Here is a 24,160-nt window from a genome sequence, read left to right as displayed (position 1 = left end):
ACAAGTGTCCTCCGTCAAGGATTTTTTCTCCATTTTCTGCTATGTGTTTCTTTTTCTTTTCAAAAGCATAGTACGAGTAAAATACAGTAGCTATTACCATATTGGGGATATGGAAACTGAAAAATGAAACCATTCCATTCTGCAAAAAATATTGAAAGTGATACATATCAAACTGAATTATTACCACAGCCACATGGTTTTCTCTTGATCAGTCTCTAATGCAGTTGAAACAACAGACACCTGAGAATTGGTGAACATTTGTTTGTGACATCTTTCTTGCCTAACTTGCTCCACCTCATACAACAGCCCACACTGCACTGTTTGCTGTCACCATACAACAGCATTACTCAGTCTCTTTGTAGAAGTAATGGTCATTCTTCATGTTCTGCTGTCCCTGACAACACACATCATTATAGTGAATATCACACTGTGTGTGGATGATATCATAAAAATCCTCCTTGAAACTCATTTTCTGTTGATACGGGGTCTCACATTGGATACAAGACTGATAATAACAGTAAGGAAATTAGATTTTACATTAAATCTGTTTCATTCTGTGTAAAATGCAATGGCAAACTGAAAATCGTGTAAATATCTTAGACTTTAAAACTGTACTAGTTAACAACTGTTTTAATGACACAAAGAAATGGTGTGAGAGGATGAAGTACCGAAAATATGTAAATGTACTGTCTAAAAATAATTAAAAGAAACAAAAAGTAAGGTGAAAGGATAACAATTAGAAAGAAGTTAAAAAAGGTGAACTAGTAACAAACAACACAAAGTTGACACCAGTGCAGACAGAAGTAAGTTACAATAAACATGACAAGCAATGTACAGTGATTATTTACATTATTTCCTTTCATCTAGTCTCATTAATTTTTTGCTTTATATGCTATTAATCACATGCCTATTTTTGCAGATTACATTGTATCTGTCACATTTTGTTCTCAAATATGTGAACTTCTTGGGTATGAAACAAGATAAATTATTTTATTTTATGAATATTTTACAGGAATCTGCCGTTTTTGAGAGGGATTTTACTGTTAGACGATTCTCCCGCACACAGCTGTACATGCCAGGACGAATTCTCCATATTACTCACAGAAAGAAAACAAAAACTGAAAGGTAACACTGAAAGAGGAATATTTTGGTTTTAGTATTAGAATAGAAAATTAAGAAATTGGACTTCGTTATTGATTCAGTGATCAACTGTAAAGTGGATTTGAAGCAGTTCTCCACTCCTGTCACTTTTCAGTTATTCTTTTCATTTCAGCACACTGCAGTATCCTACAGGATTTAAAATTTGCCTTGTATATTCATGTCTCAGCTTGCTGCAGAACTCCTTCCCCTCCATCATCCCTTCAACTACAGTTTTCAGTTAAAGCTCAAGCCATAATATGTGCCCCCAACCATTTTATGTTTATAAATAATTATATTCATTATCATGTAAAATACAGGAAAGCAGGCACTCATCTATAGCTTAAATGTGTGAGGCTGCAGGTGTGAGTGTTTGGGTGTCTGTGCAGTTGTGTGTATTAGAAAAGATTGCTGGATGGCAGTTGATGCTAAATAATGAAAAGTGTGAGGTGATCCACAAGAGTTCCAAAAGAAATCCATTGGAATTCGATTACTCGATAAATAGTACAATTCTCAAGGCTGTCAATTCAACTAAGTACCTGGGTGCTAAAATTACGAACTTCAGTTGGAAAGACCACATAGATAATATTGTGGGGAAGGCGAGCCAAAGGTTGTGTTTCATTGGCAGGACACTTAGAAGATGCAACAAGTCCACTAAAGAGACAGCTTACACTACACTCGTTCGTCCTCTGTTAGAATATTGCTGCGCGGTGTGGGATCCTTGCCAGGTGGGACTGATGGAGGACATCGAAAGGGTGCAAAAAAAGGGCAGCTTGTTCTGTATTATCACGTAATAGGGGAGAGAGTGTGGCAGATATGATACGTGAGTTGGGACGGAAGTCATTAAAGCAAAGACGTTTTTCGTTGCGGCGAGATCTATTTACGAAATTTCAATCACCAACTTTCTCTTCCAAATGCGAAAATATTTTGTTGAGCCCAACCTACATAGGTAGGAATGATCATCAAAATAAAATAAGAGAAACCAGAGCTCAAACAGAAAGGTTTAGGTGTTCATTTTTCTCGCGCACTGTTTGGGAGTGGAATGGTAGAGAGATAGTATGATTGTGGTTGGATGAACCCTCTGCCAAGCACTTAAATGTGAATTGCAGAGTAATCATGTAGATGTAGATGTAGAATGTGAATGTGTGGACTGTTGCTAGTGTAAGTACGAGAGCTCAAAAGCTAGTGTAAATGTTGTATTCTGGTGAGTGTTTCTATTTGCCACACATCGGTCAGCTATAGGTAAGTGCTTGCCTTTTCATTATTTTATGTATTATTCATCTACATCTACATCATACACCACAAGCCACCTAATGGTGTGTGGTGGAGGGTACTTTTGGTACCACTATCTGATCTCTCCAACCCTGTTCGACTCGCAAATAGTGCATGGGAAGAATGATTGTTGGTAAGCCTCTGTACTGGCTCTAATTTCTCGAATTTTCTCCTTGTGATCAATATGCAAGATGTATGTGGGGTGGAAGTAATATGTTGTCTGACCCCTCCTGAAAAGTGCTCTCCTGCAATTTCAATATCAAATCTCACCCTGATTCACGACGCCTCTCTTGTAACGTCTGCCAGTGGAGTTTGTTTAGCATCTCTGTAACGCTCTCTCACCAGGTAAATGATCCTGTGATGAAACGCGCCACTCTTCATTAGATCTTCTCTTTCTCTCCTCTATCAGTCCTACCTGATAGGTATTCCAGATAGATGAGTTACATTTCCTTAAGATTCTTCCGATGAATCTCAGTCTGGTATCTGCTTTTCTCACTACCTGTTTTATAAGGTCAGTCCACTTAAGGTTGCTCTGGACAGTTACGCCTAGGTATTTTATGGAAGACGCTGTCTCCAGCTGTTTGTCATCAATAGTGTAGCTGTACAGTTTGGATTTCTTTTAATATGTATGCGCAGTATGTTACATTTATTTACGTACAGGGTCAACTCCAGAGTTTGCACCATTCATCAATTCTCTGCAGGTCATTCTGCAAATTCTTACTATCTTCTGGTGTTGCTATTTGGTATAAACAACTGCATCAACTGTAAATAGCCTTAAAGAGCATCCAACACTTTCTACTACATCATTTATATATATTGTGAACAGCAACAGTCTTATCACACTTAACCTGTGGTACTCCAGATATTACCTTTATGTTTGTTGATTCAGTTCCATTAACAATGTGTTGAGTTCTGTCTGCAAGAAAGTCTTGAATCCAATTGCAGGTCTGCTCCAATGCCCCATAAGCTTGTAATTTTTTCATTAAATGGCCATGTGGGGTGGTGTCAAATGCCTTACTGAAATCAAGGAACATGGCATCAACCTGAGCACCGTTGTCCACTGTGCTGTGGATCTCATGGAGGAACAGAGTGAACTGAATTTCACAGGACCTCTGTTTGCAGAATCCATGTTGATTTTTAAAGAGATGTTCATTTTCCAAGAACATCATAATTCTTGAGCATAAAACATGTTCCATAATTCTACAACAAATTGACGTCAACGATATAGGTCTATAATTGTGGGGATCTGTCTTACGGCCTTTCTTAAAAATGGGAATGACCTGTGCTTTTTTCCAGTCATTAGGTGCCTCCTGTTGCTAAAATGATCTATGATAAATTACTACAGAAATTTCTGGTGTTTGTTATATATGCATTATTAGGCTCTTTCTACCTCATTGATTCACTGCAAGGTGTCTTCATTCTCTATTCAGTCAATCTGTTTGATCTTGAACAGACTCCTGAAGTAACACATTTCAAAGGCTTCTAATTATTTACTTTATTTCTTTCCCATTGTTACGTACTGCTTCATACAAAGCTGTACTCCAAACATAACTTTTCATGAATCTTTTCTGGTCACAGGATTCATGTTTTTGGATTTTACCAGTTGCTTCTGTTTATAATTAGCCCTTTTATCTTCAGCAATCATTGCTACTACATATTTCCTGCATCTTCCTTATTTATATGTTCAACATCATAGGTAGCAGAATTTATCTACATCTTCAAAATATTTTTCTCCAAGTCTAACATTTAGCCATCCAGAATGTCCAGCCACTATGTTCATGATTACATTAGTTTTCCTTTTTATTTGTGTATATACTACAGCCATCAGTCAGCACATATTCCATTTCATCAAGCATCTGATTGCATTCATGTTGTTTTTCCCTCCCCCTGACCACTGCTAAGTCATCAGTGAACCATATCATGACTGATTTTTTTGTCTGTTAACAGAAAACTTCCACACTGAGACAGCCTTTTACTTCCCTCATTGCCTGTACACTACACACAAATTATCAGTAGTGATAATGAGCAATCTTACCTGACAGTTTTCCTATCTGGTCTCTTGTATCAATTCTTTACTGCTCTTACTACCAGTCTGCTTTATCAAGAAAATGGAATCTCTTCTACCCCTGTAATAACCTAAGAATGAAAAACATTTTATCTCATTGCACATTATCAATAGTTTCTCCAAATATACAAATATAAAGTATGTTTCCTTATTTTTCCAATAAATATGCCCACTGTTATTTGTCGCAATTTTAAAATAGCTTCTCATACGTCCCTACTTTTCCTAAAACTAAATTAACCTCCTTCTAACTTCTGGCGGTTTTCAGCGACAAGAGGAAGCAAAGTGGTGCGGGTGTGCAAGACTCACATGTTCCCTTCATGATTGGCCTTACTTGGAGGTGCTTTGCAGATCTTCTTTTCAGGATAGTTGGCTGCAATGATCTGTCCAACTTTTTCTCTGAAGATATGATGCTGTTTGGAGGAATTTTCTCTACTTTTAAAATGATTGCATACACTCAAAATACTTTTAAATCAATCCTACTATACTTCACTTCCACAAACAGATCACCACATAATAGTTCGCACATAAATGAATCATATTTCGTAACCACAATGGCTCACGGTCCATCAGAAACTGTTAAGTACTTTTACAATAAATACAGTTCCAAAAATCTCTCAAGGTTCTCACAAGTCCACCATCCGCAACTCTAGAGAGTAAGTAAGTGAGTAAGTAAATAAAAGTATGTAAAAATTGTCTTTCTTTTCTTTTACGTAATTCAACTGTTCATAATAATGACTGACATAGCAGCATCACAGAGCAAGGCACGCTTGCTCCAATTGTTGATCATGTAACTTCTGTGATGGGTGAGGCAACCACTTGCCCATGCCGTTTGACCGTCACTGTTGCTGTATTCTCCCGATACCTGTCCATCCTGCACACACAGTTTTTGTTTCCTAAACCCTGTACATTATAATGCAAAAGTGATAGATCATTCTCATGAGGACTGAAGTCTGATTGAGACACAAATGAAACACACACACTTGTATCTGGTGTTGCACTGGTGGAAGGATTTATTGTCCTAAAAAAAACATCACTTTTGTCCTGCTGATGTATTGTTTTACTGACCTGGCATTTTGTGGTTTTTTTCCCCAAGTATTCATTATTTTTGTCCTTGACAGGGATGGCCTCTGCAGCACAACACTGCACATTCAGTTTGTTGTTCACTACTTCTTGAATCTGTGTTATAACTAAGTCCTTCCCTAGTCTCTTGAGATGTAAGCCATGGGATGTGTGGAATCTTCTTCCTAAGCAGCTTATGACCACAAATGTAACATTTTTGAGTTTCATGCATATATTTAGGATCTGTTTACTGACTGGATCTGGTTATTTGCTCTTCTTTATTTATGCATGACAAGATTGGCAAGTCATGTTGGTTGTGAACAGAGAAGACAATCATGTTTAAGCTTCTCAGCTCATGTGGTCTTCTTTTGAGTGAGACCACTAGGTCTTTAATTTCGTTTTTTGCTACATCATTTGTTCCCACTAAGAACATGAAAAAAGTTGTTATTTGTTGTTGCTGTTTTCATGTCATGGCCCATGGAAGTCACTGCCTGAAATTACAATCTGTACACGTTTTTGATAGAATTTCATCAATCACAATATTTTGTCTGTTTGTACCACTTGCTTTAAAGTGAATAATATTAGTTTTTTTTCTATCTTTACATTTAGGTTCTCTCTTTCAATGTGAGCTCTTGCCTTTTCAGTAAATTCGTGTATCTCTTCAACTGGGCTCACTGCAAGCATAGCAGACACCTAATGTATTGTCTGCATAATAGTGATCAATTGGTTATTGTCAAGAGAACTTGGGAAATCATTTACATAGCATATGAATAGGACTGGACCTAAAATGGAGCCTTGAGGAACACCAAAATGTATATTTCTTATACTTGATCTCCTCTCCAGTATTGCTCCATTGGAGTACATAATCTCCATGCACTGCTGTCTACCCTTTAAATATGTTTCTAGCAATTGTATGAGTTTTCCAGTGATACCACTCTTTGCAATTTTTGATAAGAGCATGTCATGATGAACTCTATCAAAAGCCCTTGAGAGGTCCAGGAATACTCCTACTGCTTGGGATTTTTCATTTCTTTTTTCAAGTACAAGATGAACAAATTGTACTGCTACTGATGTGGTACTTCGACCTCTTCTGAAACCGTGCTGGAAATCACTTGATAGCTCAGCATTGCACCTGGTTTCACTATGCTAGCTATTTTGTGATTGCTTCTAGACTGAAATTCAGCTGCTGTCTTCTGTCCTTGACTATCTGCAAATAGGTTTATTTTATATGTTTTTGCTAGTTGATGATAACTATTTTCAGGCCTTCTGGTGCTTGGGTGTTGCATGGTGGTACTGTTTGTTTTGTCTTTTTTGTCCATATTAGTTGATTATCCATCTTGAGGAACACTTAATTTTGATTCATTGTCGGCAACTACATTCACAGTTGAATTGCTTTTTTTGTGTGGTTGAAAGTGACTCTGTCATTCCTTGTTTCTGATGACCTTTTTCTTCCCATGTGGTTTGATGCAGCTTGTTGGGATATCACAGTCTACAGTTGAAAGCACTTCAAAAAGTGTTTTGTGCACAAAGATTGTGTCACTGGTACTTTCACCATTTACATAATTTTATAGTTCTTGCATGCTGTTTTTGTAAGTGACTTTAGTCTAATTTTTGCTAGCAGGCGCAATGCTTTTTGGAACTTGTTGAGTATTTGGCTCACTTTTTCCAAGCTGAAAATTTGAGATAGCACTTTCAGGACGCTTATTATAAACTGTAAGCTGGACGCACTTTCCTTTAACTTTATGATTTCGTCTTTACAATTTCCACATGCCTTCTTTTTAATGGCAAAATTAACTCATTTCTGTGGAGAAACATGTTGAACTTTCATGTTGGCTGCCATGTTACAATGATGAACGTATGAACATATATAAAAGAAAGATACAGGTGGGGTAGAAAGTACCAGTGGGGCTATGAGGCTGGCACAGGGGCAGAAGGATGGACCTGAATGTCTACAGGAGAAAACTCTCTGAAAGTGGGCTTTGGAAGGTTGGCTAGTTATTATCTTCCCTACATGCTCACATTCCTATTAGAACCTTTTCTTTTCATTGAGTTGTGATCTATGAGGGCTGGTCAAAAAGTATATGGTTTTTATTTATAGAACCAATCTTTATTGAGATACAATGAAAAGGACAGTTGCTACTAGCCATACTGAGCTGCAGATAGGCACAACAAAAAGACTGTCAGAAAGTGAGCTTTCGGCCAACAAGGCCCTCATCAGAAATAGACAACCTAATACTGCTGCCACTGCTGGAAGCATCGCTGAAAAGCCTCTTTTGATATGGTGTGGAGCTCTCCACCAGATTCTGTATCTAGTCCTTTTCAGAATCTTTTTCAGCTTAGGCAAAAGCCAAGAGTCACTCAGGGTTAGGTCAGAGGAATAGGGAGACTGCCAAATTACAGCCTTGTTGTGCTTGGTTAAAAAAAAAAAAAAAAAAAAAAAAAAAAAAAAAACCCTCTGAATTAATTGTGATGAAGGTGCTGACTGCCCACTGCCCACAAGCCCAACTATTTGTGACTCACAGCTTCATGAAGATGATGTGTAGTACTCATTGACATTCATACCTTCTGAGGCATACTCATGATGGACCACTTCCTTGGAGTAAAACAAAGGTCAGCGTGACTTTCACATTGATGCAGACCCACCTCACTTTTTTGGGACTCAGGGATGGTGGATGCTTCCATTATGATGACTGCAACTTTCTTTATGGGTCATACCCACAAGTCCAGGCCTCATCATCAGTAATCACTGGTTAAGAAAGTTAGGATTGCTGTACACAGTATCCAGCATGTCCTGTGGACTCTCCAAATGAAGTTGCTTCCGCCCAGTTGTTAGCAGATTTGCTGAGATCCAAATGTTCTATTAAGATGGAATAAATGGATCCAGTACTAATTTTAACATCCTCTGCAAGTTCTCTGATCATGGATTGTCTATCTTGCATCACCAGGGTCCTTACATGCTCAGTAACTACCTCATTTGCAGATGTTGAGCACCTACCTGCACATGCTTCAGTCTTCACTGATGAGTGGTCACCTTTGAAGCAGTAGTACCATTCCTATATCTGTGTGGCACCCATTGCTTTGTCCCCAGACACTTGTTGAATCTTGTGAAGTCTTTCAATTTGAGAATTGGCACGCATAAAACAAAATTTGATTAAATAATGTTGTTCCTGTTTTTCTGTCATTTTACCCACAATAAAAAATCTGATGACTACCACTTACGCATGGTCACTTGTCAGTGGCTAGCCAGTGACTGGTTATTTCCTCAGTCTTGAAATAGATTAGGCATGCACACTATGCATGCCTACAGACATACAGTGTGTGTGCACACTAATTACATTGTTGGTTTCAACAATAAAAATAAGGTCAGTACTTTATGAACAGCCCTTGTACAAGTGGTAGGCATGAAGTTTTAACTACCAAACTATCATCTCAAAAACAAGAAGCTGCAGTCATGAGAATTGGTGATGGTTCATCTGCCAATGTGGACTTTCTTTTTCTCTCCAAATGATCAGTGGCTTGGCAGAGGCCTTGGTTAGCTGTTGTTGTGGTCTTCAGTCCGGAGACTGGTTTAATGCAGCTCTCCATGCTACTCTATCCTGTGCAAGTTTCTTCATCGCCCAATACCTACTGCAACCTACATCCTTCTGAATCTGCTTAGTGTATTCATTTGTTGTTCTACAATTTTTACCCTCCACATTTCAAAAGCTTCTATTCTCTTCTTGTCCAGACTTGGTTAGCTAACACGTCTCAACTGTCACATCTTGAAAATCATGCCTTTGTCATTCTGGAAATGCCTGCCATACAATGCTTTTTCTTCATCTAAGGAAAGATGAAGAGACCACTGGGAGCTATTTCTAGAGAATACAGGAGAGATGCAGAGGGGATGCAGGGGAAAAAATCAATGATGGTTGTGTATTTGCCTTTTTTGGTGACAATGCTTACTTTTCTTTTTTGCTCCCAGGGTCATAGTGATGTGATTGGATGGCTAAAGACATCATCTGCATTGGCCTGACACAGCTGCAATATTTCTGCTGATGATTTAATTCTGCAAGATCTTCAAAAGGGTGTGAACAGTCATGGGACCCAGCAGGCAGACCCTTTGTCATGATCTAAATGCTGTGCGAGATGTAAACTGATGTATAACTGATTTTCCCTTCCTCAACTCTCACCTCACTTGTAAACAATTAGGCTTCAAGTACCAGGGCCTCCACTTCTCTTGTATATCCTGGCTCATCATAGAGAGCTGGTCTACCACTTTGTTCTTCATCATTAAAACTTGTATGACCACGCTCAACATGTCTGGGCCAGCTAACCACAGTGTGATATTATGGTTCATCAATGCCTGACATTTCCACCAACTCAGCAAGATTTGCTGCAGTGTTGATATCTTTCAAATGCAGAAAACAAATTACCACACATCACTTCACTTTACCTTTGGGTTGTATCAATTTGCTTTGGGTCCTCTATTGGCGACATGTTTTTCACTGTGTCCACCTGCTTAGCTGGGTGGTAACGTGCTTTCCTCCCATCCAGCAACCCCGGGTTCGATTCCCAGCTGGGTTGGGGATTCCCTCCAGTTGTTGACTGGGTGTTGTGTTGTCCTCATCATCATTTCATCCTCATCACTGGCATGCAAGTCGCCCAATGTGGCGTCGACTGAAATAAGACTTGCACTCAGCAGTTGAACTTCCTTGGATGGGGCTCTAGCCAACAATGCAATATGATCATTTCATTTCATTTCACTGTGTACTGTGACTGCAGACAGACATGTACCAGCAACAAACAAAAAATTAGTTATTTAACTTTATTTTTTGAGATGATCATTCAATCTTTTGACTACCACAGTATCTTTATACAGATTTTTATATTCAATCCAGCTTTTGAATCAACAAGCAAGACTATTCATAATTTTGAGAAAGAAATCCAATGTACATTGGGATATTATTAACAATATTCTGAAAAGAACTTATTTTTGTAAAGTTAGGAACAAATCATAAGACAAATAATGTGAGTATATTTTACTTTTCAACTTCCAAGGACACGAAGTAACGAAAAGTATGTTAAGCATATGATAATAGAAACTGCGTACAGTAATGGAAAATCCATATCTGTATGAGGATATACATAGGATGTCTCTGTGAAATGATGTGTTGTACACAAGAAATGGGGATTTTGACATTCAGGTCATTGGCAACAAAGTGGGAGGGGCTCAATCTCATGTGCTATGAATCATCATAGAAACAGGAATTGATATTGAATTTTGGCTAGTCTCTCATTCTTTAGTCAAAACTCTGTCTTGTGCTGTCTGCGTGGGCTGTGGTTACCCCATCCCCGTCTCCCTCCCCCTCTCCCCTCCTACCCTGTAGCATTATCACCAAAAGCTCCATCTTCCATCTGCAACCCCCAAGTTGCTCTCTGTCTAATTTCCCCTCTTCTTATCTTTTAACTAAATGCAGGTCTGTCAGTCCATAATCCTACCAAAGCTCTGTTCCACTATTCATACTGAAGGAAACTTACGTATTTTAAAATTATCTGTTACAATGGAATGAAAATGGAAAGAAATATCAGGAGTCTTCAGGAAACTGATGGCAGCAGTGTCAATACTGAAAGAAGGAAAAAAGAAAAAAATCAGTAATTATCAATAGAGATGTGGAAATCACTGTCAGGCATCATTCGAACTGCAGTGGGTAGAACTCCTCTATTGGTGTTTCCTATCCAAAGGTCTAATATCTATCTAATGTAATGAAAACAAAACCGTACAATGAAAACACATTTATTAGTCAAAGCGAAGGTCACTGTTGTTCAATAAATATACACTCCTGGAAATGGAAAAAATAACACATTGACACCGGTGTGTCAGACCCACCATACTTGCTCCGGACACTGCGAGAGGGCTGTACAAGCAATGATCACACGCACGGCACAGCGGACACACCAGGAACTTCGGTGTTGGCCATCAAATGGCGCTAGCTGCGCAGCATTTGAGCACCGCCGCCGTCAGTGTCAGCCAGTTTGCCGTGGCATACGGAGCTCCATCGCAGTCTTTAACACTGGTAGCATGCCGCGACAGCGTGGACGTGAACCGTATGTGCAGTTGACGGACTTTGAGCGAGGGCATATAGTGGGCATGCGGGAGGCCGGGTGGACGTACCGCCGAATTGCTCAACACGTGGGGCGTGAGGTCTCCACAGTACATCAATGTTGTTGCCAGTGGTCGGCGGAAGGTGCACGTGCCCGTCGACCTGGGACCGGACCGCAGCGACGCACGGATGCACGCCAAGACCGTAGGATCCTACGCAGTGCCGTAGGGGACCGCACCGCCACTTCCCAGCAAATTAGGGACACTGTTGCTCCTGGGGTATCGGCGAGGACCATTCGCAACCGTCTCCATGAAGCTGGGCTATGGTCCCACACACCGTTAGGCCGTCTTCCACTCATGCCCCAACATCGTGCAGCCCGCCTCCAGTGGTGTCGCGACAGGCGTGAATGGAGGGACGAATGGAGACGTGTCGTCTTCAGCGATGAGAGTCGCTTCTGCCTTGGTGCCAGTGATGGTTGTATGCGTGTTTGGCACCGTGCAGGTGAGCGCCACAATCAGGACTGCATACGACCGAGGCACACAGGGCCAACACCCGGCATCATGGTGTGGGGAGCGATCTCCTACACTGGCCGTACACCACTGGTGATCATCGAGGGGACACTGAATAGTGCACGGTACATCCAAACCGTCATCGAACCCATCGTTCTACCATTCCTAGACCGGCAAGGGAACTTGCTGTTCCAACAGGACAATGCACGTCCGCATGTATCCCGTGCCACCCAACGTGCTCTAGAAGGTGTGAGTCAACTACCTTGGCCAGCAAGATCTCCGGATCTGTCCCCCATTGAGCATGTTTGGGACTGGATGGAGCGTCGTCTCACACGGTCTGCACGTCCAGCACGAACGCTGGTCCAACTGAGGCGCCAGGTGGAAATGGCATGGCAAGCCGTTCCACAGGACTACATCCAGCATCTCTACGATCGTCTCCATGGGAGAATAGCAGCCTGCATTGCTGCGAAAGGTGGATATACACTGTACTAGTGCCGACATTGTGCATGCTCTGTTGCCTGTGTCTATGTGCCTGTGGTTCTGTCAGTGTGATCATGTGATGTATCTGACCCCAGGAATGTGTCAATAAAGTTTCCCCTTCCTGGGACAAAGAATTCACGGTGTTCTTATTTCAATTTCCAGGAGTGTACTTTATCAATTTATGAAATTCAATAAATGCAGATGACTTCATTTCGAGTTAGCCAAGAAAAAAAGGGAATTAGAATATAACAGGATGTAGTAAGTGGAAGATATCACACTGTAAACATCAAGTCAAGATAGGTGCCTTTTATGCTTGGGCATTGACAAATACATCAGTAAAATATAGACAGACCTGTTTACGGCTCAAGTGCCACAAGTGGCCACTTGTGAGAGAGGCACCAGAGGTGCACAATGTCTACACAGGGCACATCATAATTATTAGCAAAAACAACTCATTTCCGCTCTCACCAGATTTTGGTTTATTTTTTATAGGTCTTACAAGAGGCCAAGGAGCAGCAAGGAATGTATGAGGAAAGGCGGGCAAAGGGGATGGAGGGGAAGGGGGGGAGGGAGGGGGGAGGTGAAATGACGTGCCACTTGTGTCAAAAAATGGAGGAAGAGCCACCAAATAATATGTCACTTGTGTGGAAAAATGTTCTCAAACTGGCCCAGAATAAAGGTGATAAAGGTCAACAATGCAGGAAAAGATGGATTGGTACTTACCATAAAGAAGACATGTTACACTGCAGACAGGCACAATTTTCTTTTAAAAAAAAAAAAGGGACGTACACTTAATTCCTACGTGAAGTTTCCATTGTTTGGTGATAAAGGTAACATGAAATTTTATGTTGGGCTGGCACACAGTAATGGGAGGTAGTCCTCATGGAATGAAGCTCATTACGCAACTGATTGAACCTGCCAGAACATCTCCAATTATTCAGGTTTCCTTAATTCAGAAGAGAAAGGAGACTCATCATCAGGACTAAACTAAATAGATGAAATTCCCTTTTCTTGTACTGTCTTTCACATCAGGTGTGCTTGTCATCAAATTATAACAGATAAAGTAGCAAAACTGATTCTTAGCAAAACAATGCCTATCTGCTCAATCATCTAGATTACATTCAGCTTGTTATATCTTAGGTTACATCTACATCTACACACACACACACACACACACACACACACACACACACACACACACACACACACACACCACAAGCCACCATTTGGTGCATAGCAAAGGGTACCTCATACTACTATTAGTTATTCTCTTTCCTCTTCCCCTCACTAATGGTCCACCTGCTTAGCTGGGTGGTAATGTGCTTGCCTCCCATGCACTGGGCCCGGGTTCGATTCTCATCTAGGTCGGAGATTTCCTCCGCTCGTGGACTGGGTGTTGTGTTGTCCTCATCATCCTTCCATCCTCATCATCAGGCGCAAGTTGCCCAGTGTGGCACCAAATGAAATAAGACTTGCACTTGGTGGCTGAACCCAAATGGGACATCCCAGCCAGCAATGCCATATGATCATTTCATTTCCTCTCACTAGCAAAGCGAGGGAAAAATGACTGTCTGTATGTTTCCATGTGACCCATACTTCCTCTTTCCTTTCTTTATGGTACTTGCATGAACTACACATTGTTGGCAGTAGAAGCATTCTGCAATGAGCTGTGAATGCCCATTTTCTAAAATTTTTCAATAGTGTTTCCCAAAAAGAACGCTGTGATCACTCCAGGGATTCCCATTTGAGTTCACAGAGCATATCTGTAATACCTGCCTACTGCTAAGAAATCTAGCAGCCCACCTCTGATTTAATTCGATGTCTTCCTTTAATTCAAGCTGGTGGGAATTCCAAACACTAACACATTACTCAAGAATGGGTCTCACTTGTGTTTGAATGCAGTCTTTCTTATAGATGAGTTACAATCCTTAGAGCTTTCCTAATAAACTAAAGTTGATGATTCACTTTCCTTACTAATGGGTGAATGTGCTCATTCCATTTCATATTGCTTTGCAACTTTATGCTTTGATATTTAATCAACATTGCTGTGTCAAGCAGCTCAGCACTAATACTGTATTCGAATGTTACTGGATTGTTTTCTCTACTCATCTGCATTACCTTACATTTTTCTACATTTAGAGTAAGCTGCCACTCATCACACAAAATAGAAATTCTGAATAATTTACCCTACTTTCACTCAGCAATAACACCTTCCTTACCGTCCAGCATCATTAGCAAATAGTTGCATGATTAGAGATTAGATTAGATGTACTTTTCATTCTAATTGATCCATAGTGAGGAGATCTTCCAGCATGCAGAATATGTCAGAAGAACATGAATAAACAATAAATATTTACAATGAAAACCAAAAATGCTAGTGTACCTTCTACAGATCGCAGGATCCTATCCAACAAATCATTTGTGTATGTAGAGAGGAAGAGCAGTCCTATCACACTTCCCTGGCACACTATAGATGAAACCCGTGTCTCTGATGAACACTCACAATTTGGGCACTATTGCTTAAAATGTCTTTAAACACTCACATATCTGAGCACCTCTTTTCTATGCTCAGATCTCCATTAACAGTCTGCAGTGGGAAACTATGTCAAATGCTGGCTGGGAATCTAGGAACACAGAATCTGCATGTTGCCCTTCATTCACAGTTAACAGGACCTTGTGCAAGAAAAGGGAAAGCTGAGTTCCGCATGTGTGATGCTTTCTAAATCTGTTATGATTTGTAGGCAGAAGCTTTTTATCTCAAGAAAATTTATTATATTCAAACTTAGAATATGCACAAAAATTCTCCAGGAAACCAGTGATAAGGATAGTAGTCTGTAATTTTACAGGTCCATTCTTTTAATTGTTTTACATATAGGAATCACTTGCAATTTTATACAGTCGCCAAAAAGAAAGATTCACAGTATATGCAAGCTAAGTAATGGGCCAATGCCAAAGAGTACTCTCTGTAGCAATCCATTTGCTTCTTCAGAGCATGATTTAAAATCAGATTAAACTCTGCCTGCCATGCGGGGTAGCTGCGTGGTCTGAGACTAGACACAGTTCATGTGGCTCCCCCCGTCGAAGATTCGAGTCCACCCTCGGGAATGGGTGGGTGTGTTGTCCTCAGCATAAGTTAGTTTATGTTAGATTAAGTAGTGTGTAAGCTTAGGGACCGATGACCTCAGCAGTTTGGTCCCACAAGACTTTACCACAAATTTCCAAAAAAACTTTGCCTCCTTGTGCATTGTACATCATACTGGATTCTCCTAGTCTTTTTGATGGGTTTATTAATTTTACTAACTTTATTAATGAAGCATGATTTAAAATCAGATTAATCTTTGCCTCATTGTGCATTGTACTGGAACTAACTGATGTCCATTCATTGTCTGAATAAGAGGTAAACAGCTGTTTATGTACTCTTTCAAACATAAAAACTAACATTTGTAACATCATCACATGATGATTTCATGATCACTAATCTCTGTCTCTATACTGACACTGTCAGTAAGGTCAGGCCTGTTTAAAGCCACCTCCAACTAATCCTGCATGGTTAGAACACTTCTACGTTACTGGACAAAAACTTTTTTTGGATGATTATGCAGTTGTTATGTGGCATCAGAATTGGGTGACTGGTAAAAATGTCCAATGATTATGTTGAGTCCACTTAGGCTAGTTAGTTGCATCCAGATAACTTTGAAGTCATACTCACATTTAACTTTGATACAAATAATATTTATATCAATTGCAGTGAACACTCCCCTCCTTTGACATGCAGTCTGTCTTTTCAATATACATTCCATACCTCATTAAATATTTTGGAGTTATCTGCTTTGGGTTTCTTGCAACTCTTAGTTCTGAGTATTATTTTTGCAAAACAACTTCCCTGGAGGGCAATAAATTCAGGGACTTTGTTATGAGTGCCTCAGCAATTTACTGTTAAAAACTTTACATTCGAAATGTCTTTACTTTGTACCTAATCTGATTTTGCTCTTTGCTTATCAAGTTGTGAGTATTCATCAAAGGACCTCAGACTGTAGCCTAGCCTAAAAGCCCCATATACACTCCAGAAGTACTCTAGGTGCTTCATCCGTGTAGTGCAACTGTGGTCTATCAAGGGGAATCCTAAAATATCCTTTGTATAGGTACTAGATACAGGGTGTTTCAAAAATGACCGGTATATTTGAAACGGCAATAAAAACTAAACGAGCAGCGATAGAAATACACTGTTTGTTGCAATATGCATGGGACAACAGTACATTTTCAGGCAGACAAACTTTCGAAATTACAGTAGTTCCAATTTTCAACAACAGATGGCGCTGCAAGTGATGTGAAAGATATAGAAGACAATGCAGTCTGTGGGTGCGCCGTTCTGTACGTCGTCTTTCTGCTGTAAGCGTGTGCTGTTCACAACGTGCAAGTGTGCTGTAGACAACATGGTTTATTCCTTAGAACAGAGGATTTTTCTGGTGTTGGAATTCCACCGCCTAGAACACAGTGTTGTTGCAACAAGACGAAGTTTTCAACGGAGGTTTAATGTAACCAAAGGACCGAAAAGCGATACAATAAAGGATCTGTTTGAAAAATTTCAACGGACTGGGAACGTGACGGATGAACGTGCTGGAAAGGTAGGGCGACCGCGTACGGCAACCACAGAGAGCAACGCGCAGCTAGTGCAGCAGGTGATCCAACAGCGGCCTCGGGTTTCCGTTCGCCGTGTTGCAGCTGCGGTCCAAATGACGCCAACATCCACATATCGTCTCATGCGCCAGAGTTTACACCTCTATCCATACAAAATTCAAACGCGGCAACCCCTCAGCGCTGCTACCATTGCTGCATGAGAGATATTCGCTAACGATATAGTGCACAGGATTGATGACGGCGATATGCATGTGGGCAGCATTTGGTTTACTGACGAAGCTTATTTTTACCTGGACGGCTTTGTCAATAAACAGAACTGGCGCATATGGGGATCCGAAAAGCCCCATGTTGCAGTCCCATCGTCCCTGCATCCTCAAAAAGTACTGGTCTGGGCCGCCATTTCTTCCAAAGGAATCATTGGCCCATTTCTCAGATCCGAAACGATTACTGCATCACGCTATCTGGACATTCTTCGTGAATTTGTGGTGGTACAAACTGCCTTAGACAACACTGCGAACACCTCGTGGTTTATGCAAGATGGTGCCCGGCCACATCGCACGGCCGACGTCTTTAATTTCCTGAATGAATATTTCGATGATCTTGTGATTGCTTTGGGCTATCCGAAACATACAGGAGGTGGCGTGGATTGGCCTCCCTATTCGCCAGACATGAACCCCTGTGACTTCTTTCTGTGGGGACACTTGAAAGACCAGGTGTACCGCCAGAATCCAGAAACAATTGAACAGCTGAAGCAGTACATCTCATCTGCATGTGAAGCCATTCCGCCAGACACATTGTCAAAGGTTTCGGGTAATTTCATTCAGAGACTACGCCATATTATTGCTACGCATGGTGGATATGTGGAAAATATCGTACTATAGAGTTTCCCAGACTGCAGCGCCATCTGTTGTTGAAAATTGTAACTACTGTAACTTCGAAAGTTTGTCTGCCTGAAAATGTACTGTTGTCCCAAGCATATTGCAACAAACTGTGTATTTCTATCACTGCTCGTTTAGTTTTTATTGCCGTTTCAAATATACCGGTCATTTTTGAAACACCCTGTACATAAATTCTGTCAAAACTGAACATTCACTGTTTCATTTTTACAATATGCATTCTCAAAATTCTGTATCAGTCAACTGTAATTGTATAATCGCACATTAGCTGCACCAACACAAACAAAAATGGCTCTAGAATGTGTGGACCCAATCTGCTGATGATTTCATTTCAGTTATGCACTTACATACTACAGTAACAAAATACAACGGTGATTATAAAATCTGCAAAGAGAGTGCATGTACTCTCAACCCAGTACAATTAAAAACCATTGTTTGTTAATGCACACAGATGTTCTATGGCCCTCTATAATAGGTACAAAGTTCTAGCAGAACCTGCAGAATTCTGTAATTATGCTGAATAAATTCTGAATCATATCCCATCATTACTTCAATAAACATTGAAAAACTTTGAGTACACCAAACTAACTCAAATATAGACTATTCAATTGGTAATTTTCAGATCTGAATCCTCTTACCCTTACAACCTGAGACAACAATTTCAATTTGACTTAGCTTTTCCTAGTTTTCATGTAACACACTTTTGAACCACTGACTGTTTTAACATAATATCTGAGGGCTTTTTAAAAATTATTTTCCAAATATTTCATAGTATTGTTTGAAAATAATTTATCTCACATAGAATAGTAAGTTATTAGTCATTTTCACATTATTATTTTCTGTATGTAGGAAAAATGGGACAGGTGGTCCTGACTATGAGATGCGCTGGGCCATAGCTGAGGAATTCACAGAATTCCGGATTATGCCACGGATGCTCCTGGATCATCTTCCTGAAAATGTGTATGACATTCTTGGCAGAATTATTCGTGATCAACAGAATGTCAGGCCACAGAAACCATATGTTTCTATTCTTTAATGAAATTGTGCATTTGATACAGAGAAGAATCAGTCCTATGTGTCATTCATTGTGCTCCTGTGATATCAAGTGTTAGTAGACCTCAGAAAATTAACATATTAGTAAAGACCCATTGAGTCTCTACACTGCTCTGTGATGAAGAAGTGACAACTAGCATCATACTGTATTACCATTTTCATCCAGATGCTTAGCTGTGTTTTGTGAGAAACTTTTCAACCACCCATCATCATATCATTGTTGAAGAATACTGTGACAAAGGCATATGCCACTATTCATTTGTTTAGCTTTAGTTGTAAAAATTCTCAAGTATTTAACAATGTGACAAAGTATTTCACTTATTGAAGGACATCATCTAAGCATCATGAGCTGCACTTGAAATGTTTATTTGCCAAACTGGTATTCAGGTGCGTAACCCATTCTCAGTGGCATCTGCTACAGAAGCACAAATTACTGTATGTACATCAATTTCTACAACATGACAGATGTAAATATAATAGCAGAAATGTATGACTAGTTACATCATGTATCTCTATAGGAATGACATGCATGTCAGTTAATGTATTAGGCTATGAAATCCATCCTATCACATACTACATAGGTTGTCGTGTATGTTACTGCTGTCAGATCTTTGGCAGTGGCAATCCTTAGTCACATCTGTCATAACTGTCATAGAGGGTAAACATGGAACTGACAGGTCAAAAAGTCTATGTTACCCATCTTTTTTTATTTTTAAGATCATATTTATATACATATGTGACATGCATTCATATATGTAAAATACAATCTCTAGACAGTTGGATTATGAAAGTAGAAAATACAAAGAGTATAAAATTGCAAAATAATCCAACATATCACGCTGTATGACACCGATGTCAGACTTGATCCAGAACAGTCACTGCCTAAGATTTGACAGCAGTAACATACTTGACAACCTGTGTGCTGTGTGATACAATGGATTTTATATCCTATTATATCAACTGACATGTATGACATTCATATAGAGATACATACTGTAAGTAGACTTATGTTTCTGCTGTTATATATACCTTTGTCATGTTGTAGATACTGATATACGAGTACATACGGTTGTTTGTTTCTCTGGATCAGATGCCACTGATGATGTGTTATATACCCGAAACGCCTTTGGCAAATAAACATTTCAAGTGCAGCTAATCATGTTTAGATGATGTCCTTTAATAAATATCTTGAAACTGTGGAGCACCAAGTGATCGAGATTTTTAAAGTATTTCACTTTATTTTATAATCCCATTTCATTTTGCTGTGTATGATTGTTCCCTGAATGAGACTGATTACCATAACAGTGTAAAACTGTTTTAAAACAGAGATTTCAAGTGTTTTCTTGTGTAAAATCTCTACAAACTAAGAGACTGTAACTGACTCCTTGTCCTTCATAAATACAAGTGCATAAACTTTATATTTTTTTTTTTGTGAATACCTATAGCTTACAAAAAGGTTCATATCAGTTATTCACCATATTCTATTTTATTTTCAACTCTTGTATAATCTCTCAGATAAGCTTATCAGTAAGACAGATTGCTGTACTTATAAAAAAAAAAAGAACTGTTATATGTGTGTTATGTTTATTTTTTACACTACTAGAAATTGTATGAGATCTACAGACTGGAAGAAAATCACTGTGATTGTCTTGTATAAGCCAAAATCCAGAAAGTTTTATGAATGTTCAAGGAAAATGTCTCTTTGTCATGAATGAGTAACAGGGAATGAGTGGAGTGTGAGAGTTCATAGAGTATTCTACCTAAATTCATCCTACTTTCTTGCTGAAACAAAAACTAGAGAAGCACAGGCAATACCACTGGTTAAATGCCAGTTACTGTGGACATGTAGTTTAAAGAAAAGAAACCCTTACAACAAAAATTGCAATAATAAACCAGTTGAACAGGTAAATATGTATATAAAAGATTTGCTTCCATAACTATCATCTGTAAAAAAATATGTTTAAAGAGTCTTTCATGACAGCATTCTTACAATTAACATTTACTGGTTTTTGAAGGTGAAAGAATTAATAATGTTTTGTGAGGTCATAAAATATAACCAAAAGCTAACTGAACATTTGCATTGCACAAGCCAGAACTAAAAGCATTGTAGAGGGCAGCAGTCTATACAACTGTACAAGAAGATAATCTAGTTGACATCCATGTCAGATTTCTCAATGTTTCTGTAACACACAGGAGTCAAATGTGTGACCATTCATGTAGCCCTTCTTTATACACATTTAACATCCCATGTTAGTCCTATAGGGCACGGGTCCCACACATTTGAGCAGTTTTCTAGGATGGGTCACACAAGTGTGTTTTAAGCAATCTATTTTGTGGGCTGAATGCATTTTCCCAGTTTACTGTTGCATTGCCATGATTGGTAGTAATTCACAGCAGCACTATGAAACAAGCAATCCACCAGCAAAAACAGGTGGTAGCATCATTTTTATTGGTGATGTTGACCACAGGAAAAATTTCAAGCCAATGGGTGAGTTGACTGATGGCAGTTAGACAATAGGTGTGCCCTTCAGATGATGTTAATGGTCCAACAATTTGTATATGAATGTGTTCATATTGTTGGCTACATGGAACAAAAGTGCAAAGAGGGTCTATCTTATCTCTTATTTTCAAGTTTCTCAAAAAATAAAAATTCAGCAAACATCACAGATTGCTTCTGTGAAAATGTCTGCATAACATATTCTCCTAACTCTGAGAGCAAATAAGAGACAGAATTAGAATTACTCATGAAATGAATTATAACAGAAGCTTTGTAGTTTCTCACTTGTGTTCTTCATTTTAGGTTTTAGGAGGTCTCTTTTGTAATACCACTACTATTTTTTGGTACTACTGAATAAAATGATGACACTCCCACAGCCGTTGCGAATGGCCCTGAGTTGACCAAACACCATTACATCAGATGCACCAAGAACTGCTGTTATGAAACCAGCAGCTATCACACTGCATGCCAGATGAGGAGGCAGAACTGTAATAACAACAATGCAGCAGGAAGACAGAATCACTGCTGCACAGAGGCCTGATTGCTTCACACTTGCCTCACAGGCTTTGTTGAGGTTATGTTATGGGAAGGATTGCTTTGGCAAAACAGCTATGTGCAAAGTCAGTATAAACACTCTTCATTTCGAGACAGTTGTATGCAGTCTGTGAGGAGAGGTCTACGCTGGTGTATGAGGTGACATAAGTTTTACAAGCAGTTACCAGCCTTCCAGCTGACATGGCACCTCTGGACCTGCTTCTGTCTGCTGCCCTGGAAGGCACCCATTCAAGACTACAGCAGTGCAGACATGTAACTGCCTTCCCCTGTGCAGGCTTACTTTTGTGGTCTGCCTTCACTCACAATGGTGAACATCACTACTGAAGGCCGTCTTCCTCCACAGGGTTCAATACAGTATTATGCATCTTCCAGTGCATCCTGCTCTGAACTGCTGAGCAGCAAGCAGACAGTGCACACATGCCACAGAATACATCAGAGTCGGCAGCTCTGTTAAGCCACTGGTGTCACCACAAGTTACCAAAGACAAAGCTTGTTTAATCAGCGCCATCACAATCACTGTCTGTAGCCGGTTCATTAATAAAATGTCTGGTTATTAATAATGTTTTTTGTGAAAAACCAGTGGTTAATATTCTACAACATCTCATCACCTCACCACAATCTGGCTGCTGTAGAGATCATCCACTGCAGGCCTCTAAATTTTGGTGATAGAAGTGGGTGCTGCGGCATCAGCCACCATCAATACAATTATCTGCAGCTGGATCCAGGACGTCATATTCAGTTACAGCCACAGCTAAAGGTATTGAGAAGCACAGTGAAGTTAGTGGACTAATTGCTGTCATCTCTTGGGTCATATACAAGTGAGATGAATGCAAAGTGGGGATGTCATAGGAACCTTAAAGTTGAGTTTGTTAAGCTGGAGGAGCTGATCAATGTTTTGCAATTTTGTGGGAACAGCAGGGAGCACACAGTGTGACCTGTTATGTTCAATGCACCATGTATTGATCATTACTACTGAAGGTTTACATGTGCCATCAGTATGGCCCTATTACTATCCAATGTATGGAGTTGACATGGCTCATTATTAGATTTAGACTCTAGAATAACTATTTCAGATTGTCTGTGCTTTATTGTTATCTCTGAGTGTTTCAGTTGTGTTGGGGTATTGTGTTTGGTTTCTGTTTGATGCGATTTAATGAATAGGGGTTCCTCTATGTCAGACAGGGAGTGTTTAAACAGAAGGTGATTAAGTATTTGATAAACCAAGGAGTGCAGTTTGGAACAGATAACTTGGAAATGCTTTAGCAGTTAGTTGCTATGATGGAAGATTGGGCTTCATCCACGTTGACCGCCCCTTCATTAGACTGCGCAATCCCCAGTTTGGTTACCCCATTTTTGTAAACTGGCAAAGGATGTGTTGTTATTTATAGACAATTTAGTGGTAACTGAAGGGCTGGGTTTCTGTATGGAGTAGCAATTACTACAAATGTCCTACTGAAACTTGAAGGGGAAGCAAAATCATTTGTTAGATGTCATAAAGAGTTAAGGAGCACATTCACATTCCAGCAGCTAAAGGAAGGTCTTGTGCACTATTATAAGAAATAGAATGGCACAAGATTTTTTTGGCAGCAACTGAGTGGATTGTTACAAAAGCATAGGGAGACAGTAGAGCATTTTGTTCACAGAATCAGAAATCAATGCAAACACATACCAACTAATGAAAAATGATGAATCAAACAAAATTATTCTGCAAGAAGTGGAGCATAGGATGCTGTATGTCTTTGTAAGGGGACTGCCACCTGATATGTCAAGGCAGGTATGGGCAAGAACCCTAAGAGATTTGGCTGCTGCTATTAGGATAGTTCAAGGAGATAGACATCACAACAAGACTGTGAGAAAAAATAAGTATTTTCTCTAGGGACATAAAATGCTATCGAGTGGGATGTTTGGGACACATCCAG

At 39.7% G+C, this 24,160-nt stretch overlaps 1 protein-coding gene across 2 annotated transcripts in view; it reads left to right on the top strand.

Moving 5' to 3' along the window:
- LOC124595643 (diacylglycerol lipase-beta-like) overlaps window positions 1-21,098 on the top strand; it is an 855,670-nt gene extending 834,572 nt beyond the window's left edge. For both annotated transcript variants that reach the window (XM_047134491.1, XM_047134481.1), the window contains exons 16-17: window positions 1,013-1,125; window positions 18,986-21,098. In XM_047134491.1, coding sequence (XP_046990447.1) covers window positions 1,013-1,125; window positions 18,986-19,172 — 300 coding nt within the window. In that variant the 3' untranslated portion in view covers window positions 19,173-21,098. The remainder of the gene's footprint in view (window positions 1-1,012; window positions 1,126-18,985) is intronic.
- The last annotated feature ends 3,062 nt before the right edge of the window (window positions 21,099-24,160 follow it).

The sequence above is a fragment of the Schistocerca americana genome, chromosome 1, assembly GCF_021461395.2.
Source record: "Schistocerca americana isolate TAMUIC-IGC-003095 chromosome 1, iqSchAmer2.1, whole genome shotgun sequence".
NCBI lineage: Eukaryota > Metazoa > Arthropoda > Insecta > Orthoptera > Acrididae > Schistocerca > Schistocerca americana.
This window is presented reverse-complemented; position numbering and strand designations above follow the sequence as displayed.